Source organism: Tubulanus polymorphus, chromosome 7, assembly GCF_964204645.1.
Source record: "Tubulanus polymorphus chromosome 7, tnTubPoly1.2, whole genome shotgun sequence".
NCBI classification, from domain to species: Eukaryota; Metazoa; Nemertea; class Palaeonemertea; order Tubulaniformes; family Tubulanidae; genus Tubulanus; species Tubulanus polymorphus.
In genome coordinates this window covers 2,245,939-2,262,192 of record NC_134031.1, presented here as the reverse complement: position 1 = coordinate 2,262,192, position 16,254 = coordinate 2,245,939, and the positions used below count along the sequence as shown (strand labels likewise).

The 16,254-nt window shown below is 38.8% G+C and overlaps 1 protein-coding gene across 2 annotated transcripts; it reads left to right on the top strand.

The window, feature by feature from the left end:
- Positions 1–4,080: 4,080 nt before the first annotated feature.
- LOC141908294 (FK506-binding protein 15-like) lies at positions 4,081–15,838 on the top strand. 2 transcript variants are annotated; one of them, XM_074798278.1, is made up of 27 exons: positions 4,081–4,220; positions 4,627–4,727; positions 4,831–4,888; positions 4,978–5,047; positions 5,277–5,351; positions 5,442–5,540; positions 6,162–6,377; positions 6,960–7,103; positions 7,172–7,318; positions 7,882–8,010; positions 8,227–8,473; positions 8,874–8,975; positions 9,118–9,266; positions 9,351–9,550; positions 9,631–9,905; positions 10,446–10,582; positions 10,669–10,752; positions 10,868–10,939; positions 11,271–11,423; positions 11,594–11,686; positions 12,148–12,345; positions 12,489–12,596; positions 12,673–13,423; positions 13,658–13,813; positions 14,137–14,353; positions 14,780–14,912; positions 15,282–15,838. In XM_074798278.1, exons 1-27 carry the CDS (start codon positions 4,174–4,176, stop codon positions 15,354–15,356), a joined length of 4,236 nt encoding a protein of 1,411 aa, XP_074654379.1. In that variant the 5' UTR covers positions 4,081–4,173; the 3' UTR covers positions 15,357–15,838. The 2 variants fall into 2 exon arrangements, with proteins under 2 accessions (XP_074654379.1, XP_074654380.1); XM_074798279.1 differs by lacking the exon at positions 11,594–11,686.
- Positions 15,839–16,254: the final 416 nt, after the last annotated feature.

Here is a 16,254-nt window from a genome sequence, read left to right as displayed (position 1 = left end):
TTCTTTTAATCTGTAAATAGTGGGATTTTATCTTATTAATTTGATCTTGGTTACCGGGTTTACCCTCTCTGAAGCCCAACGCACACGACGCAGAGGGAAACACAAAAAAAGAGACGCAGAAACATAAGTAGTCATGCTTGAGCGAAGGATGAATTTATGAAGGTTTTTGTTTGGTGCTGTAGAATAAGCTAGGACCATATACGGAGGGCGTTGAAAGGAAACGTCCAGCTTATAAATCAACGAATGACGAATCCCACAAATAATAGTTTAAAAGAACAAAGTTTGAATGGAAACGTGAAAAAAAGGTTGAAACCGCATTTCATGCGAAAACCCACTTTTCTAGACAAGAACTGATTTCTCTCAGTCACTTTTTAACCTGGAAATCATATGCCCTATTAGCAACCACCATACTCACAATGTTCCCTGACGCTCTTTTCTTACTTCAAGAATTAAGGTAGTTTTAATATTTTCTACTGCTAATGCAGGAGGCCCTACATTTTATTCGCATACAGAAAAGGTTCTCTTCCAACACTAAACATGTGTCAGATGAAGCTAAATTCAGCTTGCGCGATCTATCATTGCGCGGTCCTGTATTTCTAACATAGCTGTCATTTAACATTCAGGGAGAATCGATACTGAAAGCATGTTTTTCTATGTATCGGATACCAAATGTTGTTTCATAAGCCCAACTTGATGAGTCTTTCTTCAATCTCAGCCTCTATCTGGCCCGATTCCACCGTTGTAAAACTGAATTCGCTAGAATCATTTTTGAATGATCGTTTAAAGAAATACGGTTCACATAATTCATCACAAAGATAGCGAATTGGATTATTCGTTGCTTGCTTATGAACGATATTTTCTTCCAATAAGAAATATAAAGATGTTTTCCCCATTCGAACAAAATCACTATAAAACGAGGAATTTCGAGGAATTTTCGATCGAACGTCAGATGTTCTCCAATTTCAAAAATTGGTCTCCATAGTCTCCGCGGAAAGAACCACGCGTAGCCTCTAGAATTTCCATTACATACGTTTTTTTTCAGGAACAGTGGCCACTCTCCGTGAAGCTGCGTTCAAAATGAAAATCTTAGTCTTAATGCGAGACAATCAGAAAAATAATTCCTATGAAATATCAAGTCACTTTTGATGTACGATTTTTATATTTTATCGATCTAATTGCCGTATGGTTTTTCAGCATATTCAGCATATTTTCAAAATATCGTTTGATTCAATTTCATTCGTTGATTACTACTTGTCACTTCTCATGTTGCCCCGCCCATCTGTGCTGCACCAAATCCTATATAAACCTTCCGAAAATCATTCCCCCGCCATACCAGAGTCTCCTGTCATACCAGAGTATCCTGTCATACCAGAGTCTCTCATCTCTTCTTCGTGATGTTATCGTCAACGAAAATAATGTTTGCTGTTTTTCAGTCGCTCGTGGTTTTAATGGTGTTCAAAATACAAGGTAAGCAAGGGTTATTTGGCATTGGTATCTTGCATTGCACAGATGTCAAAACTTTAACAACAATTTGAGCCATCAAAACTTAGAAATATATGTGATTTTTTGACGAGCACATCATGTCAATTCGACGGGTAGATTTGATGTCTCAGTTTTCACGGAAATGAATATGAAAGTCTGACGGTATCGATGATTGGTTTTGACAATATGTCTATCTATGCCATATCTTCAAAGAGTGGTACGTGGGTATTGAATTTTCAACGACACTCAATAAAAAGTCTAAAACCTTTAAACTCCAACAAATATCTGGATTTCCGATTTCAAAACCAAACCCCCTGTTTCGCTCCCGGCAGGTGTGGTGGGTCTGTAAGGGACACTCAATCGAAAAATCAAACAAAATTTACCAGCCAAATAAATAAATAATGGGGACAATCCCTATTTTAAGATAAAAAATATCTGGAATTAATTAATTGTACACGGAACAAAATAATATGTTGATGCGGTATTATGATGCGACTCCACCGTTCTCAATTTCAATTTAATCAATTCAGTCGAATGAAAATGAATTAGCCAATTTTCTGTTTGAATCGTGGTTTGTAACGAAGTCATGATTGCGTAAAGCGCCCGCGACGTGTCATTCTCAATTTTGTTTCTCATTTTTAGTTTCGATAGGTTGCGCAGATGAGGCTGAAAAAGCCGCGGATTTTAATGTCTTGATTGAAGTTACTGACGCGGCAGAATTATTGTGCGGTGGTGACGACCCAACATGCGTCCGACCTAAAACTTTGTGTCATACTGCACGCAATGAAGCCCTCTCCGGCGACAGTTTAGTTACATGTGAAAATACCGCAAAAAAAATAGATGCCAAAATGAGAGAATGTGAGGCCATATCAATTGAGTGCGATAAATTCAATTGCTTAAAGAAACTTTCCTTCGAGAACAAAGATGATTTCGGTGAGTTTGAATTAGAAGAATTTTGAAGGGAAAAGACAAAATCCAAGAAATATTCAATTTACCTTTAAGAGAAAATTTATTCTGCAATGATTTTATTCCGGGGTATATTATATACACGTATATACCAATCGGACAGGTGTTGATTGCTTTTGACATCTGTACAATATATCCCGATATGGTGGATAAGCGGCAATGTATATATATATATTGGGCAAAGACCCACAACAATTCAGTGTTTTGCGACTCGAACAATAGTCGGACCTCCAGAAAGAGGGTGCTGGCGTGTAAAAAACGGGCGTTAAAACGTCAAAAGTTCACCCAGACAATTCTTTGATTTGATTATTTTCTTTTCTCCTAGGGTATCCGGGAAATACCGCTGAAGAGGTTTCGTGCAGCATACTATCGATTTTTAAAAAAGGATTTTTAAGCAATCTTCCAAATTGTTAGATATCTGTAAGCCAAAGAAAGAAAATTAATATTCAAAGATATGTTACAAGATTATTTGTCGAAAATGCTAGTGTTATTTGATTGTTTCTGACACTGGTGTCGAGATATCAGTGCAGGTTGTTTTCACGAAGGACACACGCGGTCGTGGTATTCAGAACCAGCCTCAATGAACGATTTCGTTCCACTAAACATAGAATCAATATCATCGATTAGCTGCAAGTGACAAATGATTTCATTTGTAATGTCGACTGTTTTCTGGCTAGGAGCAGATGAACAACTACGATTGAATTCGTAGTCGAATGATAGTGAGAGTCCGAACTGAATGATTATTTTCTCGGAGGATTCGTCGATTTTCTTTTAACGGAAGCAGATTATTTGAATTTTGGTTTGTCTATTTTCAAATATATACGATTTACAAAACTATTCGATTGAAAACTGACGGAAAGAGGACGTAATTTTTCTATTTCTATACAATCCAATATCAGAAAATCACTAAGATAAATAAATACAAATACATTTAGCTCTCAAAAGATGAGAAATAAACAAAAGTGTAGAAAAACAAAAATGTTGTTCTATAAGTTCATTTTATCTCACACCATCCAGTACCAGTCCCGCGACGAACTCGGCGGAAAGCGAACGAACTCCTAAAATTTTCAATGTCAAAAAATTCAGGTCAAGTTTTTATTTTTCAAAATATGGAAATTTTGGGGAAAATTTTAAACATCTGTAGGCCCTATTGTTAAAAATTATGATTCCGTATTAAGTGGTTAACTTGTTGAATATTTGCAGATAAATCACACTAGGCTAGATTTAACGTAATGAAATTATAGGTGAAATGTTGTTTAAGTTTAGGTTATCGAAAAAAAAATTGAGAAAGATCTGTCCTTTTTCAATAGGAACTGGCCCTTTAGCGCCGGTGAAAATGTGCCCAAGCCCGGGCACCGCCCTTGCTGGACGGCAGTTTTGAGCCAGGTCACGATGTGTTAAGGGCCCACTTCTTAAGAACTTGATGATCGAATTAAATACAAAATGGAAAAACAATCAACAATCGCTATCAGACATTTTTCATTTGCGCAGTTTCCTTATGCACTTGTCTCCGACCCGGCCCGGTGTTACACCCGCGAGTTAGACTGTTGGACCAGATCCGCGATTTCAACTTCTCAGTTTTACTCGACGTTTTCGTTCGACAAATAGTATGACCTAAGCCGCCAGATGGAGACAGCTGACGGCAGTCTCATGACTTACTTCCGCATTCGTTTTTGGCATGTAGAAAAACACCCCCTACACATAAAAAAGCAGGGCTAAAACAACATGTTCGGAGGGGACGACGACGATCAAGACTTCCTATCACCCGGCGGGTAAGTAGCAGAATGAGGTATATCGACAAAACTAGTTGTCATACTTATTTTCATCCATAAAATTAAGGAAAATGAAGACAGACCTTCTTCTTGCTGTTCTGATGATCAGCTGATGATGTTGGCTTGTCTTTCCAGTTGTACGTTAGGAGTGAATAGGACCCGTGATACTGGGTGATCTAAGCTACACTTCAGCCCCAAACTTCATCTATGAGCCCCTGTAGTCTTTCCTCCAAAAACATGTGAAAAGTTAAAAGAAAAGTAAAAGATCCTCGATATCATCATTAGCCCTTTGTCTAAGGCCAAAATCTGTATTTTAAAACTATGTTTTTATCGTTATCTTGGGTATAAGTAATGATTTTAATTGTTGCAATGGATGAAACTCGATATCTTTGATTGATGTTTTCAGGTCTAAGCTGCACTCGTTGTTCGGGATGGACAAAGCTTCAAGCACCAGTGGCAACGCATCATTGACATATACCGCTCCAAAACAACCGAAAAAGAAACAAGGTACGGTATATGAAAACCATAATGCAGAGTGGGTCTGGCTGTAATATTAATTCCGCGATTTGGCGTGATATTAAATGCTTATTTTGATGATGGGTATTTTCAGAGCAAGCTGCCGGTGGGACAGCAATATTGAAGGCTTGCGCAGTTCATGCGTATAAACTGTAAGTAAAACTTCAATCGTCGCTACTTTATATATATATATATAGCTTTATATTTGCCAGATTTAGGAACTTATTCTACTGTATTATAGAGTGAATGGTGCCTACGTGAGTCAGGGTCAAGTTGGTTCAGCCATTCTGGCTAATCATAAAGAAAAAGATGTAAGTCAACCTTTTCATTTCATTTAAGGCCTACATGAATTTCATCAAAATCAAATTGATAAAAAGCAGGGTGGCCACTGACCTTGGATTTACTCTGGAATTTTGTGTTGTAACATGAAAAAATCGGGGAATTTGTAAATTGGCGGAAAGTGGTCGCCCTAAGGGTTCAATCTTTCGCTAGTCTCAATCCATTGCTTGTACACTGAATTTGATGAATGTTTTTTCACAGTTCAAGATTCTGTTGTACTATAGCAAACAACAGCAACTGACGCATGCCAGAGTAACCTCCAACCTTACTCTCACAGTAAGTGCTGCATTTCAAACGTGAATCGTGAGCAAGATATTATAAATATTATCATAGTCATTTTCATAATTCGTCGACTGTATTTTTCAGGTGCAACCAAATAATTATTTAAGCTTTTACGATGAGAAACAGGTCAACTGGTCGCTGATGTTCCCCTCGGAGCAGAATATCTCGGACTTTCTCAAACAGGTAACTCTTCGTGACTGATGGCTTTTTGACTGATAATCAAGGATGGTAGATATAACTGATGTCATTTGATTCATCAAAAGACCCTCAACATTGAAGATTTAATAACACATGGTGGACACTGAACTGGAAAATTTGGAAAACTCCCGAAATCAGAAAAATCTAAAACTAATCAGGGAAAAGTCGGGAAATTTTACAAATTGTACCAAAAACCTGGATAACTCAGATAACGCTATTGACGGCATGTTTCTTTATCAGGACGTGATTCAATGAAAAATGAATGAATTGTAACATTTTAGGTCTATAAATTTCTCTGATTCACTCGAAGGTTTTTGTGTAATCATATATGGAAAACTTAGGGTATTTGTAAATGGGTGGAAAGTGGCTGTGACACGCTTCTACCCAGAGATTTATAAAAAAAAAATGAAATGTATTTCACAGAGAAACAGAGCGATTCATTTCAAATAAATCTCTAAAGATCGGTAGAGATGTTTTACCCAAATATCAGTGTAAAATATTTACATTGACTGGTGTATTCTCTGTGTAGAAGATCACGAGATTTTTCGTTTTAAAATTTTCGATATCGCGAGTCCTAATTCACTTCGTTTGATCCACGCTTTTTAGGTTGCTTTATGTAAAGCGAGTTTCAGTAATAATTCATCGTTGATCGGTCAAGATTTAACGCTCGGCGAAGGAGGCGGTTTAGAGAGGGACGATTCGGTAGAAGTACGCTACACTGGCTGGCTGCTCGTTAACTTCACATTCGGCGACGTTTTCGACACGAACACAAATTCTGATAAACTTTTCCGATTCCGCGTCGGAAAAGGAAAGGTTATTCGGGTACGTACGCAAGTTCCGATCTAATAACGGTCCTAGCTCCGAAAGTGCTTCGAATATGAATAAATACCTTTTACCGGAGGAAGAAAACATGTCTTGAGACTTAAACCCTTTTTGCGCTAATCCCTATGGTTTTAGTGTGATACAAATAACGTAAATAAATCCATTAACCCTTTCAGTACTGACTTATCAATTCCCTATAGGCCTAGTGCTGGAGATAATTTAAAAATTTCGAAAAATTCCCTTCTAGTGTGTTGAATAACGGGAATACCACTATAGTGCGTCTACACCGCAGCGCAGTGTATCATTAGTTACTAATATTTCACTGTGTTTGACATGTACTGCCATCTTTCAATAGAGATAAATACTAATTACAACAATACACCGCAGTGCGGTGTACTAGCAAAATCTATCACCGATTCGTACACCGGACTGCGGTGTAGACACACTGAAAGGGTTAACAATGTGGGATTCATACGAAATATTGTGTTGGACCTATATTAATATCCACCCATGAAACTAGAAGTAATGCTAGCGCGAGACATTGAGATCTAATTGTCGAATATTTGTTATCTGTATTTTCAGGGCTGGGATGAAGGAGTTGTAGGTATGAGTAAAAACAGTAAACGTTTGTTGATCGTTCCTTCGAATTTAGCGTACGGATCTAAAGGAGCCGGTAATCGAGTACCGCCGAATGCCACGCTTATATTTGAAATAGAAGTTGTTCGGGTGAGTTGAGTTTGTCGGGTGTACGCGCGCCGGTTCGCGGGTTTGCTCATAATTCGCGTGATTTTCAGGTAAAACTGTTAAAAGAGAAAGAATCGCCGGAAAGTTCATCGCAGTCTTCCCCAGCTCCCGAAACGCCTCCGGTCGACATAGAACCGGAATCAGCCTCGGACGATGTGAAAACACGATCGCGATCACTATCCGATCATCTATCCCAGGTATGTATCGTTTTGCGATGATATTATCTGCCTTTTACACAGCTTTTGAAGCTGATGATTTTCAGCGCGTGATGAATTAACATGTCACAAAGCAGAAACCACACTGCGGTAGAGAACTCGGGGGTTCTTACAGATCAGGAAATATCAGGAATGCTTAACTTTTGAAATCTCTTAACTTGAAAACTCAGGGAATTTGAATTTTTGATGTCTCATTCTTGCCGATGACGAGTGGCACAACGAACCTCTTGAGACAAGGCAATCCCCATTGAGAATGGGAGAAGGGACAGGAGTCCCCGATCTGGGTAGAACCCTGGACCCAGTTCCACAGTTCTGAGTTAGAGTTAACTCTGAGTTAAGATTAGTTCATTTTCAATGAGTCAAATCTTAACACAGAACTGTGGAACTGTGGAACTGTGGAACTGGGTCCTGAAATTTAGTCAAATAAGAAATAGTTCAATTTTTCAGCTTATCAATTTTTAATGCTTTAAAGATGTACCGATATTTATCTATGTATGGCATAAGTTACATCTGAAGAACGCTGTTCTTCATTTTCATTCAAACAGTCACCGAAATCGGAAAAAGCTAAATTGATTACAAAAATCGCGAAGATGGGTCAAGCGATGTTACCTACTCAGAGTTTACCGTCTGGTGAAGATGAAGAGGACGTAACAACTGCTGTACACGATGAACAGGTACAGTAGTAATTTCCGTTAACTAAACTCTTTGATTTCTTAAAAACTCCTAAACAGAAAATGCTTCTAAAGGTTCGTTTTAAGTTTAAGAAAATGCCAGAAACTCCTTAAATTTTGAAAAATAAGCAATTAGATATTTTAGACTACGCGTAAATCAGTACAGATGGAACCAGGAATTTTTATTACCTTATTAGGCGTAGCTCAACCTATTTTCAGCATCACCCGACCGCGGAGGCGGTTCCTGTGGCGACCGCGCCTCCGAAACCTCACATCGCTCACAAACCGGTCCACGCGGCGCCGGTCCATCCTCATCCAGCTGTCGTCACGCAGCAGATTCCAATCATTCAACAACAACAACATCAGCTACAACAACATCAGTTACAACAACATCAATTGCAACAACATCAATTGCAACAACAACCGAACATCTTCGCACCGACTTTAATGACAAATCCTATGCAAGGTACGTTTAAACACCAAATCATCACGACCTGGTTTCATTGTTCTCTGTGAAGTTTGACTGTGTAGGGGTAGGTCGAGTCTATCACCTAGGAGAGGCGCAGTGGCCGAATGGTTTAAGCCGCCGGTCACTGGTCTCGTCAATCCAAGGTTATTGGGCTCAAACCCTGGTGGCGACAGAGTTTCTTGGTGGAAGGTTCTTCTCTGGTCTCTCCCCCATTGGGAAAAAGAAACATCGAAACCTGCTTATAATGCCCTGCATGGCGCTTAGCAGGTTGAGGGTGTTAAAAAAAAAAATTTAGAAAAAAAAAGAAGAGTCTATCACCTGTTACCACCTCAGCTACCCTGACTGGCACTCAGTGCTGTTGGTTGAGATCGACTCTAATATTTTGTTATTTCTCTAGCCATGCAGCCTCCATCAGCATCACTAGCAGTCTATCAGCCTCCTGTTCAACCATTCATTCAGAATCCACAAATTCCGCAGTATTATCAAACACAGGCCCCCGGTAAGTTCCTTTATACATGTTAATGAACTTTTACTAGATTAAGGTAGCATCTTGGTTCGATGCTGAGTTTTTTCCCGTGAAATAAATTTGTTGCGAAATGCTACTTTACTACCAGTAATCCAGCACATTTGGACTATTTCAGCTGCAGCTCCGCCCGCTACCAGTACAGTGGCGCCACCTACGACATCGACGGCGTCTGAGACACATCTACCCGTGCTATTACAACAGAATACTGAAGTTCGATTGTCGATCAGCAAAGTCACTGATAAATTAGATAGAATTATGGATAAGGTTGTATTTCAAAATGCTGTCTATAAATGTTGGAGCTTCATTTCGAATAAACAAATGACGTTACATTTATATTTTTGTCTACAGGTCGATAGCCTTCACACGCACACAATGAGCCAAGCATCCGTACACAATAATATGCCGAACATGGAGACGGCCATGTTGTTCCAGAATCTACAGCGCATCATTCAGGATAACGACCGACTAAAGAAAGACCTCTTCGAAAAAAGCCAGAAAATTGAACAACAAAACGACAAAATAACTGAATTATTATCGCGAAATCAAAGGTTAGCATTTAAAGACGGCAACCAGGCGACTACTTTGTGTGTTCGCGTGTTAAGGTTAAAAGATTATTTCTCGCTTATAGTTACGTAGAAAGGAGTAATAAAGATTTAGAGGATCGGCATCAATCGATGAATTTATCAACAACGCAGACGCACAGCCGCGTTCTACAGCTCGAGCAAGAGAAGGTGTCCCTGGCGAGTCAGCTCGCCGATATGACCGGACAGGTCAGCAATCTTCAGCTGGAAATACGCGATATGAAATTGAAAAATTCGGAAATCAAACAACAGTTGCACGATACGCTGACGAGTAAAGAAGGCAGTAATGAGGAACTAACTCGATTACGTTTACAGATAGCCGGTACGTTCAATACACCCTTATCCTAAACCTAACCCTTATCCTAACCATCCCCGGACGATTTGTGGTTGTCCATTGTATATTGTTAATGTTATGTTTATAATAAAATTTCAATGGTTAAAAATAAAAAATCCTAACCATCCTCGATCTAATCTTCCCACCTATTTTCAATGCTTACCATTATACTTCAGTTATCTTAATCCTTTCCCTTGCCCTAAACCTACTCCTTGTCCTAAAACGCACCCTTATTATAACCTACCGTTATCCTTAACTTACTGACTTATTCTAATCTTGCTACCCCCTAATCATATCCTTACCCTGTGGAACAATCCTATAAGCCTTCCCCTTATGCTTGACTTACCCCCTTTATCTTAACCATTACCTGCCCTTTCCCTAACCCGTATTCTATTTCTTAACTCAAGAACTCAGAGACGCAGTTCATGTACTTTACCGTAAAATTATATTTCCGTTATCGAAAATTGTAAGATTACGATCATATCGATTCGTTTACTTGTGAAATGTGATGATAATTGCGATTTTCAGAATCAGAATCGAAGCTGGGAGAACAGTTGAAAACGTTACGCGACGAAAAACTAACGCGTAAATCGGTCGAAGCGCAATTAACGACGCTGCAAGAGGAGATGACCGATTTGAAAACAACGAACACCACTCTCGAAAAGGTAAAGCGTTAATTTGACTCTCGACTTTTGAATTGGGGAATTTCGTCGTTCAATTTTCATTTTGTTTTGATATTTTTGTCATCCAGAATTTGGCAGAGAGAAAGAAGAAATCAGTGGAAGAAAAGAAACGTTTCGAGGAAGATCTCGAGGAGCAGAAGACGCAACACGAGGTAACATGTTCATGTCTAACTCTACATGTGCATGTTACATGTACATGTTTGATGCATGTATCTAGTTAAGTAAAACAGTTATAAGTGTTTGTATTAGATGTATGGTTTTCTTTAGGCCGAACTTCATACTTTGAGAAACAAACTGAAACATCATAAAACTCAAACCGATTCCACGGTTTCTGAACAGGTGCGTAAATAACAACTAGTTAAAGTATCACTCGAGAAAAGATATTATTTTACAGAAAATATTCAATGAAAAAAGCTGCCCTATAAATGTTTGTTTATTTTTTACGAATTTTTCATACCTCAAAGGTCACTTTGAAATTTCGATCTTTAACTTTACCTCAATACTAGAAGATATCATAAACAAAATTTGGAGTTGGAGACAGATTTGCAAATTTTCGATGGTTTAAAACTATTCAGTTTTTCATTGTGGGTTTAACATTCAACTCCAAATCGATATCATTCCGTTTTTGAGAAATGATTCGAGTTATGTTCAGATTTTTCGTTTTTCTAAGGTGTCGCAAATCGAACAGGAATTGAACGCCGAATGGCAGAGTAAATACGACCGGCTGCAGACGAGTTTAGACGATAAACACTCGCGAGCGATTAAAGAACTCATCGAAGAGAAAGAACAAATCAGTCAGAAATACAAAGATATGGAAGAGAAGGTAAAGACATAAGTTAAGATCCAGTTTACAGCTCGTATTCAGCGTTGAAAAAGAACTGGCAACAATATTCCACAAAATATTTCAATATTCTTATGGTGAAAAAACTTAGATAGATTTCTTACACATAGTGTTTCTTTCATCACTGGTTGCATGTTGCATGTTGTATATAGTTGGGTGGTATGAAAGCACATCGTTCTGAAAGTATACGCCACGTCTCCGACTTACAAGGTCAGGTCGATGAATTCAAAATGTGGAAGGATAAGGTATAAAACAAACCTCATCCCGACCCCAGATCAATAGAGGAGATGATCGATTTCTCATAGCTGATTCACGAGATAGAATCAGAGAAATTTTACCTAATGATCATGTTGAAACTGAGATTTTTCAAATAAATGGATCGTACAGATGTCATTAGCCGTAATCATAAGTTCTGGAAATTAGGAACAATGCAATGATCATTCTTAATTCTTAATCCTTAACCCTACCCCTGCTTGAACTGTCTGTATTCCATGCATCAACATGTTCATTGTGTCTGTATTCTATTCACCATTCATTGAATGTTATCAAACAATTGTAGTAATATCTCAAAGTAATGATGATTGTCTATGCTTTCAACCCTTATTGCTAAATTTCTGCTAGGGTGATGACTTGTAGGCAGTTTCCTATAAAACCGTTCAGTTGAATACACTGTTGAGTAAATACTGTAATCTGTTGTTGTTTACAGTATGATAATCTACGAGGTCAAGCAGCTACGATGAAAAAACGTTACGAAGATCGAATCAATCAGTTGATTGAGCAGAGAGATGAAGCGGTTGAACAACGCGATGACGCTATCCATAAAGCGGAGGCGGCGAGTGCAGCTCCACCTCCTGCTCCAACTCCAGTCGCTCCAGAGCTCAATAGAGATATTCTCATTGCAGAGGTAATTGTTGAATCCTTTCATGATCCACATTCTCAAGGGTCCAGGGAAATCTGGAAATACCAGGGAATGTTTGACTCCCGGATCTTTAAGAACCCTGTTTTGCCAACAAGTCTATGATATCTATGTGTTTTATGATGTTGCAGGTTAAGAAGATAATGAATACAGTATTCTATCAACTGAGAGCTCGATTCCCCGCTGATAGAAGGTATTCTGGCGCTAGAATAATACAGGTCCTTCTCAATACTATTAAGGTATGTGTCGTACTTTGGTTTCAGTCAGTCTGTCATTTACTGGTCTCTCATCAATTCAGGATCTGCTCTTTTTCAGGAGGTCACTCTAAAACTAGTGAACGGCGAAGATCCATCGACGATCGTAGTACAACCGGAAGAAGAAAGTGAGGAGGAAAGCGAGGAAGAGGAAGAAGAAGAGGAAGAAGCATCTGCCGACGAAGATGAGAGCGAGTCTGAAAGAGAGGAAGAGCGAGAACCAGAGCCGCGAATATCTAACGTTCCGCAGAACGAGACTCGAGCAGCGGTTAATGAACTTTCACTAAACGGTGCTATAGCAGACGACAATCCGTCTGCAGACATTCCTTCAAACGATTCATCCATTCCGATATCATTCACCAAGCAGCCGTCAATAGTAGAGGTCGCTCCGGATATCGTTGAAAGCGCTCCGAGAGACGCGATACCCGACGTTTTAGTGAGTCAGAATTCGACTCTGCCAGAAGTTTTGAGCGGAGTCCAACAGCAGCAGCAGAGTGATATCACAACAGTAGATTTAGTCAGTCTGCCGCAGGAAAATAACATCGAAACGCGCGAAGAGATTCCCGAATCGGATGAAAACGATGCGGTAGTCGACGATGTTCCCGATGACATTCCAGAGATAGTCGAAATTTCATCGCAGGAGATGGAAAAACCGGCGGTTCCAGTCGAAAGTCCGCCGGCGCAGGAACAAACTACTAGCGGTACGGAGGATTTTGCGGATGTAACCGAAACATCGGCAGAAAAAGATGTCGAAACTGAGACGAAAAATGAGGAACAGAAGTCAAGTCAAAATAATGAGGAAGCTATGAAAGGTAAAGTTCTTCTAGACCCAGTTCCATACTTGTAGTTGTCAATTCGGATTTGACTTAAGGGGTTAAAACATTGGAAATGGCCGAGTTTTAACTTCCAGAGGCAAAGTAAACACTTTTGAAAAGGGTCCTGACGGTTTCCAATGGTCTACTAGTTTTCTGACGCTTAACTATTGTCATTTGCGGATTCACCTAACCCTGTTCCCTGCTCCTATAGTTGCGCTGTCTCTATTTCAGCAACTGAGGCCGTTTTACGTGAAGCGTTGACCGTTCCGACCCGAACTGACCCGGCCGATTCCGATGGCGAGGAACCGTGGAGGGAGGCACCGCCTGACCTTCCCGAACTCAACGACGAAGACGTCAAATCCATCCCTGATGATATGAATCACGGAGGTAAGATGATATTGAATCGGGCTAAATTATTCTACCCGCAGTCCAGTTCGGTCCTTTATCATTTTCCTCGATAGATTTGGTCAAGAGTTAAAGGCTAAAACTACTGGGTTTTAAACTGGGTTCGATATTTGGTATGTTAATTACAAGGGTGTGAGATCAATTCAATTGATGATGAAATGAAATAGTCCCCGGGTTAAAGTTAAAAAACAACACATTTCTACAGTTCTCCGTCAAAATTTGACTAGGTGTAAAAACATTGGAAAAGTTAATTTTAACTAATTTTGGAGGTTCTTTTCTCTGAAAACATTTTTGTCTAATTTTAGAACCAGATTTAGTGAAGAGTAACCACGTAGATGAAACAGCAGCGAGGGAGGAGAAGGAGAAGGATAACGAAGTAACGTCCGCCGTTGGCGCTGATGATGATGATCTAACGTCCTCTGTGATGGGCGGCGATCCGTTATTTACCGAATTGAAATATTCGAACGATAACGACTCGAAAAAGAAGAACGAAGTTGAGAAACTGGAAACGCAAGACGACGAGTGAGTTGAAATTGCAACAGAGTTTCAAAGTTTGTGACAGTTTTGAAATTTACCTTTACTCAGTACTGAACGTGAAAAAGAAATCTGCTCAGCTTTCTTCAGCTTAACTCACTTCTGCCTGCTGAGCAATAGGTCACACTTTTTGCTCAGCTTATCTCAACTCCATATGCTGATCGATATGTTCGATTTGTTCAGCTAAACGCACTACTATTTGCTGAGCAATGTTAAGACATTTTGCGCAGCTAAACTTATACCTGAACATCATGAAAACTAGCTTAGCACGTGTATCTCAAATGCTATAGATGGAAAAGAGACGTGGGTGAAGTGTGGTACCCCATAAGTCTTCAAAATACCCTCAGTAAGAGCTAGGCCTTGAATAAATAAATTGAAATGAGAAATGACGATCAGTTTTGATGTTTGTTTCAGGCCGTTGTTTGGAGATATTGATGATGATCATGATCCGTTCGGTGTCGGGCAGGCAACAACAACAACAAAGAAAAAACCGTCTGCTATCGACGATAAAAAACTGAAAACCTCAACAAACGACGTCGATTCAGATGTAAGATTTTATTAGATCAATTAAATGCGTTCTGGCATGAGATTGAAATGAAAAATTCTAAGAATTGAAAAGTGTCCCTTTCGGCTGAATGTTCTTTCGGTTTTACGTTTAGAAGCATGTATGTCTATGTGAATATGTCTTTTGTGCTCCCCTTTATTAAAGTCTTTCATTTTGTAATTTGAGTTCATCAATTTTATAGATGCATTTGCTTCTTGTAATCATGGGCAAGTTTTGCTATTGCAGGCTGTAGTTTCCTGCTGTTGTTAACAATAGTCTGATGTTAAGATTATTCACAGTTTCGAAATTTTAATGCAAAAGATTGTAAAAAATTTGATTTTGATTTACATTATCTTTTATTTTTGATTTAAGGATGGACGTCCACAGCCGCCGCCGCCTCCACTTTTCGGTGATGATGATGATGACGACCTCGATTGGTTAAATTGAAAATTAATTCAGAATTCAATTCGATTAAATGTGGAGCGAAAAGTTTACACAACGTGGGAACAGAACAGAGTTTAAATTGATTAGAAATTTCATTCCTCTCAAATGAAGTCTATATCTAGTATGTAATTTTCATAAAAGCAATTTTCATCTAGTAAATGATAAACTTAAAAAGGAAATTGCGCTTCTGAAGTTTTAACTTTGTCAATGTAAGCCCATCAAAGAACTATTTCATATTAAAATCACTTATTTTGAAATGTTTTCAATAATGATAAAAGCAGCATGGATAGATCGTGATTTAGATGTGGCTGTTCTCTGCTATTTCAATTTGTTAATGTAATTAGAAAACAGTTTTGTTTGTCATGCATTTGACGTCACTTATATCTGTTTTTGGGAGATTGCGGTGTTGATTTTTGTAAATTCTGTACAAATAATGCTTTAGATGATATAAACATTAATATAATAAAACAGATTATTTACGGAAAGTGACTCGTATCTCGTTGTTGATTTTCGAACTCGAAGGATTTTATCAACTACATTCAATCCCGCTTAATCCGGATTTTAATCTACTCCAGACAATATTTGAAACCACACTTCCAGCAGTTTTAGGGCCTCTGCCAATTTTTTTTGGGCTCAGTGGATTTTTAAAGTTTATGTGGCTACAGGAGATAGTTAAGATATGATATATGGCACCACTGAACAGCACCAGCGGATCGGGGAACAAAAATTTTGTAATAAATAAGAAAGACATTAACAAAGCAAATTCTAATTGTGTGTGCAAAAACAACTACGTTAAAAGTCCTTTTTCTTCAAAATTCAAATTCGGTTTGAAATTCATATTCAACATGGTCCCGGTCCAGATGACACTTGTTAAATAAAGTACATTGAGTACAGTGTACGC